This window comes from Notothenia coriiceps, unplaced genomic scaffold (assembly GCF_000735185.1).
Source record: "Notothenia coriiceps isolate Sejong01 unplaced genomic scaffold, NC01 NC01_scaffold00034308, whole genome shotgun sequence".
NCBI classification, from domain to species: Eukaryota; Metazoa; Chordata; class Actinopteri; order Perciformes; family Nototheniidae; genus Notothenia; species Notothenia coriiceps.
The window spans coordinates 17,681-30,143 of NW_011367009.1; the positions used below are offsets into that span (position 1 = coordinate 17,681).

The 12,463-nt window shown below is 41.2% G+C and overlaps 1 protein-coding gene across 1 annotated transcript in view; it reads left to right on the forward strand.

Moving 5' to 3' along the window:
• The window catches only part of LOC104962088 (homeobox protein PKNOX1), a 5,192-nt gene extending 4,606 nt beyond the window's left edge, over positions 1 to 586 (forward strand). Inside the window, exon 5 of the mRNA XM_010790481.1 lies at positions 569 to 586. Coding sequence (XP_010788783.1) covers positions 569 to 586 — 18 coding nt within the window. The remainder of the gene's footprint in view (positions 1 to 568) is intronic.
• The last annotated feature ends 11,877 nt before the right edge of the window (positions 587 to 12,463 follow it).

Sequence of the window (12,463 nt, forward strand, 5' to 3'; positions counted from 1 at the left end):
AAGAAACTCAGCAAACTAGAAGAAGAAACGTAACCTTAAATACAAAATAAAACATTCACAAACTAAGGATTATCTAAATATATGTTTAACTCCATTACAGTTGCAGGACTCACCAGATCTCAAGTCTTCTGTTCTTTGTTGATGCTCATATTTATTATTATTATTTATATTTAACGTGTAGATGTAAAACGATCCCAATATAAATCCATAAACTCCTGCAGCAGACATACAGGCTAACCCTTTCAAATGTGAAAGACAGGCGCGGACAGTGCTCATTGGCAGGNCTGGGCTGTCGACCCAGACCCGTCCTCCCGACCCCCTCCACCCACCCTTTACGAAGTGTTGGACTTTGTTTTCTTTGGACGTCTGGAATCCGTCCCTTGAGGGGGGGGTTCTGTCACGATCTTGGTGTTATGTCACGGTTCTAGTTTTGTCTGTCTGGTAATGGGTTTTGTTTTGCCATTCGGTTCTCCCTATCTCTTGTTTTTCTTCCTGTGTTTTTCCTCCTGTGTCTGATTGTCTCATTGTATTCACTTATTGCCCTTGTGTTTCTGCCTCGCTTGCCCAGCTGTGTCTCATCCTCTGATTAGCCTTCTCTGTATTTAGTCTTGTCTTCCCCTGTGTGCCTTGTCGGTTCATTGCTTTTCCTGTCTCCCTCCATGTTGGTCACGATCGTTTTTGGTATTGTATCTTCCTCGTGTTACCTATGTGTTTCATGCCATGTTATTTATGTTCATCATAATCTGCATTTGGGTCCTACCTTTTGCCGAACCTTAACAGAATGAACCGACCAACTATGGACCCAGNGTAAATGGTAAATGGACTGTACTTATATAACGCTTTATCCAGTCTTTAAGAGCCCTCAAAGCGCTTTACATACTACATGTCATTCACCCATTCACACCCATTCATACAGAGCAGTGTACCTTACTCTAGGACCTAACATTCACACACATTCACACACCGTTGGCCATGCCATCGGGAGCAACTCAGGGTTAAGTATCTTGCCCAAGGATACATCGACATGTTGACTGCATGGGCTGGGATTGAACCCACAACCTTCTGGTTGAAAGACGACCACACTCCCTCACGGCCACAGTCGCTTGCTTTGGTTTTGAAACCCGCTTCCCTTTTAATCTGCATTTGGGTCCTACCTTTTGCCGAACAACCTCTGCTGCTAACAACCTCTGCTGCTAAATCCAGTGCGGAGAATAAACAGAAGGGCAACCATGGCAACCATGCATGCGCGAGAACTCTTCTTCGCTGCTTTTGGTGTATTTTGTGGCAGAAGTTCAGCGCCTCTTACAGGCCCGGCATATGTACTACAGCATCTCCAGCGGTTCGAGCTGTCTCGTGTGGACGGACACGTTTCTGGTGCCTATTGCGTTTGGACGGAAGACTTTTTTGATAACGATTTTGGTGCGTTATCGCCCTCGTGTGGCTGCAGCCTGAATCAGAGAGCAATTTATTCAGTAATAAATCAGCTTATGTAACCAGAGGTTTTATTTAGAATATAGACAAATATTCACATATTCCTCAATATTCATAACATAGTATATTATAATATAGTATTGGGCTTCACATCTGCATGCTGGAACAAATCGACAAATCACTTAGATTTCATGGGCATAGTGCTGCGTACCGGTACGCCGAACCGGTACTGGACTTGTAAAAAGTTTTGGTTCAAGTCTGGTTAAAACCGGAACGTTGGGAACCGGTACTTGGACTCGCAAAAAAACTAGCACTTACGTATATTCTCCTTTTTGTTCTAAACCATCTAAAACCTTCCATAGATCGAGAAATTTGCGCTGAGAAAAGACGAAAAACATTGTGTCGGCTTCTGATATGGCGGCCATTACTGAACTCACGAAGTCTCGCAAAATATCGCAACTGCTCGCGAGATCTGTGTGACGTCAAGGGAAGCTAGCGATGTGATTGGCTTAGACATAGTGGACAGCGTGGTCGAGTAGTAGTCACTACAGTGTATACTGTATAGTAGGTGTGTAACAGTGTAATGCGTATAGTCTACTACTCTACACTTTACCTTTCAGCAAAGTTTTAGGAATTAGGCTCAGTCAGCTCAGGGACTGTTTGGTTACTTTAGTTTGGTAAATTAAATAAATGTTTGAACTTTGTAGTAGTTCACTGTAGTTGCTGTCATAAGTCATTTGTAGACTAAGTGGCAAAAAGTNACTGTGGTACAGAAAAGATGTTGAGATGTACACTGATGTAATATGATCATGTATGATGTATACGATGTAATGCACTAACATGTTATGTCATGTATGTATGTTAAAACTATGTTTACAGTATGTAATCAATTGAATGTCGGATAAGATGTAGATACAGTGCTAGCTGTCGACTCTCTTGACACCTGACAGTTCTGATTCTGCACGACTATAGCTTCTCATGTTCAGATAACGAAGAACAAGTTCTTGTTGCTCGTATAACTGTAACAGGACGCCACGTTCGAATCAAGGAGAGAAGCCGTCGTGTGATAAACACGGGGCGAGTGTGCGGCTTGCAAACCGCGAAATACTGTCATACGACAAAAGTTTTTTTCAGAAGGGAACAGTGTGCGTAAGCGAAAGTAAAACTGCGACAGACCAAGTGTGCTCTTGCGACTTTGCGCCACCTGTGCGGGACGTACGATGTATACGGCCACATTCCACTGGTATGAGACGAGCCCCATGGTGTCACGACGCCGCACGCTCACGCTCACTCAGGCAGCGAATCGCGTTACTGCAGCTGCGCAACACAAAAATGAAGACAGGTAACTATACATCTGCGTATAATGAAAAAAGAGGCAGTACTGCATTGGTTTAATGTAAATTCTGTGACGTTGCTTTCATTCGTTTTTGTTATATTTTTAAGGAAAAGGCAAAAGTGTCACTCTGGTGTTTTAACCCAATTAAACTGTATTACATACAAATGTGACGAGCTAACGAATAAAAAAATTGTAAAGTCCCCTTGGTATTTTTATTTGTTCGATTCGCGAATCGGCGGTGTTCGGATCGTAGTGTCCGGTGACGAGGCAAAAGCCTCTGAAACTTTGTGCAAAAAGTGTTTGTGAAAAGTGTGCGATCCTCCGATTACTCGGAATGAAGGTAAAGCGAAGCAGACTAGACATACGTACACTAAACCTCCACACAACACCACGAAGGGCGGGTTGACATCGGTCCACGCGTAACCAGCTCCGACAATCTCACAACATGATTGTTAGACATCACCTACCAAGTCATCGTCATAAGTCATCGAATGACTGGCTACGCATGTTCGTCGACGTCGGTCGTCTCCACCTCTCAAGCCCGAATACCGGAAGTAGATAGCGCCTTTACTAGCATAATCCTCCGGCTAATGTGTCCTCGGCGCACAACTGGGCGGGTCTCGCAAAGCAAACGTCTTAGCATCAAGGTGGAACCTGGCAATCAAGCAAACACCCAGGTAACAGGATAGCAAACAACAATGCGGAAGCACCATCCTTCATCTTTCGCGGGGACTATGCGGTTTTCTCTTTGATACGCCTAGGTCGGGAGCAAACAAGAGCACAGATTTGCCCGTGGATATAGTGGTGTAGCGGGGATCGCAAGCGAACTGCAAACAACGGCTCCGGGTCAACCGGCTTATACAAACGCTCTGAAGCACTCGGAAGTCATTAACGCGGTATAAGTCTTCGGGCTGTGCTACAAAAAGCGAGAAAAAAGAGTTCGCGTTTACAGAGCTAGATACCTTCCAAAAATCTAACAAATCTTGTTTTACTCCTTATACGCATTCACGAATCAAAAAAACGCTCGAAGGTTCATGGCCAAGGGCTGCAAGCGCAAAATTTGGCGCTGAAGCTTGGCTTTTGAAAAATGTTCAGTGATTGCGAAGCGTATGGGCATGCGTCGTGATCCACAGTAGTTTACGGGCAACGGTACCGCTGTCTATTACGTGGTTGAGTCAATCGAAGTTTTTCAAACGGTCGAAGTTCTATAAGACGACGGTACACTCTGACTGTACAGTCACTACAGTGTATACTGTATACTGTAAGTGTTTTTTTTACATTTGTACTTTGTAGAGAAATGTAGACACAAGTTGGAAGGGAGCACAATAAACCTAACGAGTTTGAATTTTAGTTGATTATGAGTTTATTTTCAATTGATAATTAGCTCACAATAAGTTCACTTTAGTTACTCACACAACTTGACACAAGCCATGGGTTCAGGTCCGGACTTATAAGTCCGGACCTGAACCTGAACCTCTGGACTTGAGTCCGGACCTGAACCTGAATGTGAGTCCAGGTACGCAGCACTACATGGGCATCTATAGCAGACAAATACAAATTACAAATACAAAGTTTACTCAAAATTGTGTCACACATGTCTGCCCCATGTTATTCATCAAACTCCTTTTAAAATTTGTATTTTTTGACTCTACTGTGACATGTTTACAGGCCCGCCCCTCCCTACACGCAGATCACGCAGACTACGTGGGGCCTCACCTCGCGGATTAGGCCTCACCTCGAAGCGCAAATGCGCTGCACCTTTATGCGCTTATGCGGCGCAATTACTGTAAGCACGCCAGTTTGGAGGCTCCGAAACCCCCCTCCCCAAAAAGCATAATAGGGCCTCTTTAAAAAGTCCAGTTTTTCATACAGCATTAATCCCCCTCTCTGCAGAAAGTCTTATGTAATAGCAGAGAAGCTTTTAAAGGCCTTAGCTTCTGTATGCTGTTTTGCTGTCACAATATTTATCGTCACAGGGCATGGTTTAGATGCAACATGTAAAATGTAAAGTATGTTAGTGAAGTGGCTTGGTCTTGTGATCGTATTGTAGCATCATTAAATATGTAAGGCTACTTTCATGACATTCATCTTCATGAGAGATCAGAACAGAGTCTTTCAGCCTTAAGAATTAATGACATCTGAACACATGCATGCAGACAGAGAGAGAGAGAGTCTGCCTCACTTGAAGCATTTCAAATATGTCTGCGGCTTTTAATTAGGGCCCAGATTACTTGTGCTGCTTGATTTTGTTTTATTTATATATATTTGCACAAGGGCATACAGTATATCAGTTCATCTTCAGTAAACATGTACACACTCAGGGTGAGTACACACTCACCCTGTTCTGTCTCAATTGTACAGATCACCTCAGATAGCTTTACAGTAACAACTCTTGTCTACTTGCTGTTGACATTCATATGGTTACTGTCTTGCTAAAATATTTTTGGTGTGCTTTTATCTAATGGAAAGTTGGGATTCATCATCCAGACATTTGCAATGAGAGACCTCGCCAAGAGCCCGAAGACAGAGGAAGAGTTAGAGTATTTGTTTTATGCGTACCTCTCCAAAACTGTTATTTAGTTAGAAGTGTTACCATGGTGTAAAAAATGCTCCAATAAAAGCATGTTATTTTTGATGTAAAAGAAAACTAAGGTGGGAAAGATTTGAAAACCAAGCAAACGTAACCTAGTTTTAAAAGATTTTAACCTCTAAACCCAACCTAATGTTGCAAACTATTTTTTCTAAATCTACAGAGACTGTCGCTTAGTTTGCAAAGCTGAAACCGCGTCCCTTCAGCTATCCAACCAAAGCCACTCCCCCAAATGATATTCCCATGTATCATCATGAACATACTGTATACAACAAACACAGCTAAAGGTGAAGGAATGAGTTTTAAATCCAGAAATGAGTTAACATTTTAGCACTCTTTGGTTTGCTCATCTCTAGGTCAATGTTTTTTTGAATGAGTTAGATGGTTGGTTAGATGCTCGAAATAAGGTCACATAAAACATAGAATACTTCAATAGAAACCCCACTGGTGAACAGCAGTTGCTAACAAGTGACTGAATTAAACTACTAAACATTGTCACACCACACAATAGCCCCCTTTAGCTTGACAGTGGTGACATGAAGTCATAGGAGGTTTTCTATAGCATTACGTTAGCGATTTACTTAATTGAAGTGATGTCATGTGTGTATTGTTGGTTAAATAACAGGGCATTTTATTGTTAAGCTCATCATGTCCTTTATTTATGTAGAGATACAACAATTTGCATATAGTGACTAATAACTATAGCTGCTACATTAATGTTGTGCAGTAAAAAGTACAGTATTTCATTTAAGATATAGTGAAATTGAAGTACAATAAGGGAATGTAGATACTCTAGTTAAATACTTGAGTAAAAGTACATACTGTAAAGGGTCTAACGGTAACTTCAATAATACATCATATTTGCTTTAATACTTTCAAATAAACAATGAAATTAAAAAATGTTTTTTAATTTGAATTATAGAGGGTGAAAACTCTTCCCTGTTAAAGTATCCTTTACAGACACTATGAGACAGAGATAGCTATCAATATCAGATCCCATATCAGCACATCCTATCTGATTCACCCCAAAAAGGGCATGATGACATTGATTTAAAAAAGCCTGTAAGCATTATCTTCTTCAATCACCTCGATGGAGTAGGTGGGTTTGCTTGATGAAATTAAGTACATCAGAACAAACCAGATACAATCGAGTCCCAATGATGATCATTAGCATTAGCGCAGTGAGCATCTCGCCCCACCAAGGGTAAACAGAGAGCTGATACTGAGCCTGCTGCTGGGGCAGAGCATCTGGAAGGATGGCAGGGCCAGTCCATCTTTCTCTTCCATCTATGTTTGAAGTTGACTCATGTTTTGATACAGATGTTGGCACATTAGAAACACATAAGTGAGGTTAACCTAGGGGGCTAAATCAGACTGGATTCTGGCCAGAAGCCATGTCGAGGTGCTAAGGGTGCACTCTGTCCCTGAGACGGCTCCCTCTGACCAACCAACCGCACAGTCCGCTGGCCTGAGAGTCCTGTGGACCATGCATGCCAGGCATGCTGGGATTTGTGACAGCTGTGGGCAGAGAGAAGAGACATTCGCTTAGTCTTGGCAACTGGAAAGAAGGGACAGGTGGAGCAGAGATCATCCGATTGAGTCTTGCTTGCGTGAGGGGGTTGAGTCAGCCAAAGCCTCATATTAGCATCATAATGCAGAAATCCAGTACATGACCTCTATCAGGGATGCATGTTGAGGCCTGAACAACAGTGACCGATGAGGGGACACGACATGACAGTTCACTGTACATTTTTCACTCATTAGTGAAGGTAGAAAAAGCTTTATGGACATAAATAGATGTACTTTAAAGATAAGATATTATTAGCCCCACTTAAGCACTAACCCCCGCCTAAATTAAAACGTACATGTAATATGTATTTTTATTAAAAATAGACTGCACATCTGATTAATTCTGACCTTGGGTGTGGCTTCAAAAATATTTAATTAATCCATTCACATTCCCCTAAACCCTTGAGGTGCCAGGTTTCATCTTTAGAAAGGCTGAGAAACAGTTAGCCTTTACTGTCATTCCTGCATCTCCTGCATCCTCCATTTGACTCTAATTTAACAGAACCTGCTAACCTCAAGTCAGGGTTTTTTTGTTCTTTCAATTCAAATAAAAATCTATTTGTACTTGTTAAAAACAAATATAAAACACTTAACATTGACTAAGTGAATTGTGTGGCTTTTAAAAAGACAATATCATGTAAATATGATTGATTCTCATCATAAACAGAAGAGTGTATTATGTTATTACGTTTTGTCTTTAGCTATTTTCTCATAGCTAGATACAAATAGAGATTAGGTCTGCCCCAGAAGTGGAAATACTGTCTTGTGTAAAGCTTTTGATCATATTGTGCCTATATTTAAGCACATATGACATATTTGAGCACAATAACTTATAATTACTGTCTATTTTGGGCAGAATATAAGATGATGGGTGTATGGAATGTGCTATGACTGTAGAGTCCTAGTGCTGAACAAAAGAAGAACAAGCTACAATAGATCAGCATCATGCAAACAGATTGGACAAGATGCAGATATGACAGATGTGCAAAATTCGGCTACCCTGAATGATTTAAATAATGAGCAGATTAACAGGGTTGATTCTGTGTGTGTGCGTGTGTGTGCGTGTGTGTGTGTGTGTGTGTGTGTGTGCGTCTGCGTGTGCGCGCGCGTGTGTGTGTGGGTGTATGTGTGTGTGTGTGTGTGTGTGTGTGTGTGTGTGTGTGTGTGTGTGTGTGTGTGTGTGTGTGTGTGTGTCTGGGTCTGGGTCTGGGTCTGGGAGAGAGAGAGATAGAGAGGAGGGCAGAGACAGAAAGGATGTGCTTGCTGGTGCAGGATGACTGACATTTTATCTCTGACACTAAATGAGAAACATATAGCCGCTGTTGTTTTGACACCTTTCTGAATTGAAAGCACTGGCCTGCAGCCACTCTCGTCCTCAACTAGACTCTGAACCGGTGCCTTTCTTTGATTTTCTAAAAGATGGAAGAAAGACCTTGTCTCACCAGGCCTTTTATTCCTATTCCCTTTCTTCTGCATCGTTCCAGATGTTTTAGCATTCTTCTATCGCTGACACATCTCTCCTTCCTCCTGACTCTATTCACCATGATTCATTTTTGATTGTAGAGAAACCACCTGCCTTTATTTCCAAAGGAACCTGGGTCAAGAAGCCTTTGAAATGCAGCCTGTAAAGATGCATCCGCTCTGCTCTGAGTCCACGCGTCGCTTGCTCATGCCTGCTGTCAGCTCCCATTACCTAATTGGAATTGAGATGCATCTGGCCTGCGTTTTTGTCTGCACTGCACTCCATGGAGATACCCTCCCAGCCTCCCCCCCTCGCTTGTTTTCATACCATGAGAGGCTTTTCTTTACCCTGATGTGTGGTCAAACAGTCGTTTACATAGATAAGAAAATGAGAGATGGCACCAAGCAGATCACAGCTGTCTGCAGGGAGGCAGCTCCTGCGGTTCACTACGGTTAATAAGAGCCCTGTTTAATTCATGAGATCTGTCATGGTACAGTGGCTTCATCTTCGCTGCTGATCAAAATTACAGCAGCTTCCACCTCAAACTCTTTTTTTCTGTCAGGATCAGTGACCTTGCATCTCCATGCCCGGGATCCAAGATGATGAGGATGATAAATGTGCACTAAGTTTACATAAATGCGTCATAAAGCTGGATGTGCTACGTCACCATGCATGAAGCTTGAATCACATTATTGATAGTGTTCACCCCTGCCTAGTAATTCCTCCTTGCCAGAGGGAAATATAAGTAGCCTGTCGCATCAAATGGATTATAGCTCATTAATATCCATTAGAAACTAAAGGCAAATGACACAAATTTGAAAGGGTTTGAGGACAGCTTTTATAATAAAATGAGCGCTCTGGAAGAGAAAGAAGAGAGTTCATTATACAAGATAACTCTGTTCCACTTTAAAGCTCATATTCAGTGGTGCTTTTATTCATCTGCACAATTTTCACTCACATGGAAATAAAGGCAAATGTGAAGGAGATCAATGTATGGCAAAAGGAAATCATTGATTGGTTCAAAGTCCTTGTTACTTTAAAAATAATACAGGAGTCTGAATTGAAGAGCTTTTATTGGAGGTTACATTACATTACATGTCACTTGTTAGACGCTTTTATCCAAAGCGACTTACATACTCAATACTGTGGGCAATCCCCACAGGAGCAATTTGGGGTGAAGTGTCTCAGGGACACAACGACATGCTGACTGCAGTGGGGTTTGAACCTGTGACCCCCTGATCCCAACACCAACGCACAACCCACTGCACCACACGCCTTCCTACTTACTGTATATCAATTTTCTGTGAGTTTTTCAAGAGATGTCTACTGTGAAGCACTTTGAACTGCAAGTCTTGTATGAAAGGGGCTATACAAATAAAGATTATTATCATCATCCTTCTATTTTGTTCGACCTACGATAAATGAACTGTATGAGTGCTATCAGCAGCTTTAATCTAACTTTACATTTACTAAAGCTTAGAATTTTCTTTTCATTTGTATATCAGTTTTTTCTTTGTGTCTTTGTTGTGATTTGGTTTTAAAAATATGAGTTTCTATTAAGAACAAAGGGCATCTGTTTAATGAAATAAGCCGATACATAAAAGTATAGAAACTCATATTTTTAAAACCAAATCACAACAAAGACACAAAGAAAAANATTGATCTAGAACCGCCACTGCTATGGATAATCATTTTCAGTGACCAAGCCAACAGAGAGAAAGCTTTACTCTGGAAAAGGCGCAGGTTGAACCAAACTCAGAGTCTACAGCTAATGGCTCTGTCAGAATGTATTTGACTGCTTTGAGCTCACATCAGCATGTGAAAGTCATGTAATGCTGTAATTAGTCATTCTCTTCAGCTGAGGCTCATCAACTAAGGCTTATGTGAGTGACATCTGACTTGTAGGTCTTTCAGAATATAAAATTAATGACACATTTTACTGACTAGTGCAGGGCCCTTTAGGATTTGCTCGTGTCGCTGCTTCTTGTGCTTTGAAGTGAGTCTATGCACGTGTTAGCGGTAGCAGGACTACACAATACGCAACATGAGTCCAAACGCTGCCATGTAAAAGCTTTCCCCAGATGTTATGAACCCATTGGAAAAAGTTGAAGTTTAGACAGGCCAACATTATTTGTAGGTATTGGCGGTTCGCAACCAACTATTTGGCTCATGACCTATCAGACTGGAGTGTGGAGCAGTAGATTAAAATAAAGTTAAATCACAATTCACTTCTCTAAATGATTCTAAACTGTGGCTGTGAGGTAGTGCGATTGATTGGAAGGTTGTGGGTTCGATCCTTGCAATCAACATGTCGATGTATCCTCGGCAAGGAACTTATTGTAAACGGTGTGTGAATGTATGGATGTTAGCCTAATTGAGTAAAATATCATTGCTCTGTATGACTGGGGTGTGAATCGGTGAATGATGACATGTAGAATGAAAAGAGCTTTGAGGGGTCGTAAAGACTTGATATTGAGCTTTATAATATAAATAATATATCGTTAGATCGTTGATCTCAATGGGATTTTTTCACCTGGATAAATAAAGGCTACAATAAATACATTTACTTAAACAGATATATATAAAAAAAGAAAGAATTGGTTTATTTCAATTTTTTTTCTACATTTGTCAATACAAAATATATTTTCTACACTCTTGATGTTAGAATGGCGGCTGTGGCTCAAGAGGTGGTCATCCATCAAACCCCGCTCCAGCAGTCAACATGGCTCCCTGGGAAAGATACTTGAATTGATCCCGATGTGCAACATGTGTGTGTGAATGTTCTTCTCCCTGAGCAGGTGCACCTTGTATGGCAGCATCTGTATACATGTGTACGCTTGGGCGGATGCACTTTCAGGGGTCACAAAAACTGGAAAAGCACTGTATCCATTTGTGTAAACATTCTTAGCCCTTCTGGCCCCAAGTGTTTGATCTGGGTCACTGAATCAGGGTGTGTAGCTCAGTTTGTCTGTCTACACCTCTAAGACATTTGTTCAACCAGCATGGATTCAGAGACTGAACTGAATCACTCTGCAAGGTCACATATCAACATTCAAAGATTCAAAAGCTTTATTGTCATACAGTATGCATAGTACAGTAGCTACAGTGAAGTTATGGCAATGCAAATCTTAAGTCCCAGGCTCCCCCAATAATGCAACATTAATATATATAAGACACAAAAATGGATTAGGCTTACTGTAGTTAATAGATAAATTAGTGAGCAAACAGATCATATTAAGGAGTTATGAAGGCACACTGAAACATTGACTAATTGTATTATGTCAACAGATTTCACATAACTGTATTAGATTATATTTCTTAATATTATTGCTTCCAACTCACCTAATAGTCTTATAGCATGTGGGATAAAACTATATCCTGAGATGTACCTTTCTTATATTTGATTGAATACATTTGTTCGCTGGCCTGCCATTTTACAGATTTTTCATATTGTCACAGCGTACACTCAAAACATTTTGAAACGTTGACTTGTATTATTATAAATGTATTATGTAAACAGATAACACATTAGGTTAGTTGAAAGCAATAATATTAAGTTTAAATAAAAAACAATAGGTTCAAGTTCATATTATTGCATTGAATTAACCTAATACAGTATGTGGAACCTGTTGACGTAATACATTAAATTATCGTCACTGTTTGGGTATGTCACAGACAAGAGGACAGTAAAGAAGTCACACCTAATGCAATAAAGCCGCTAGATCTGTGGTCGGCCGTTTTGAGAATGATGGAGGCTTTGCTATTTTGAGGTCCTTATCAGAGTCATGGAGGGCCAAACACTCCCAGCACTCAGACGGACCCTCGGCCCCCGCAAGGAGCCGTGGGAGGAGGGCAGCGAGGAAACAGCATGAGAGAAGGTTGGCGAGGGATGGAGACAAGGGTATCTAGCAGAGTATTTATATCCCTCATGTCTCACATCTAACACAGTGATAGACAGGCAAACTGAAAGCTTCTGTCACACTAAATTCTCTATGGCTGCATCTTGCCCTGTGCCCCCCCTTCCCCGAAAGTCAAAAACTGAAAAATAATCTGGACTATTGGATTTCTTTGGGTT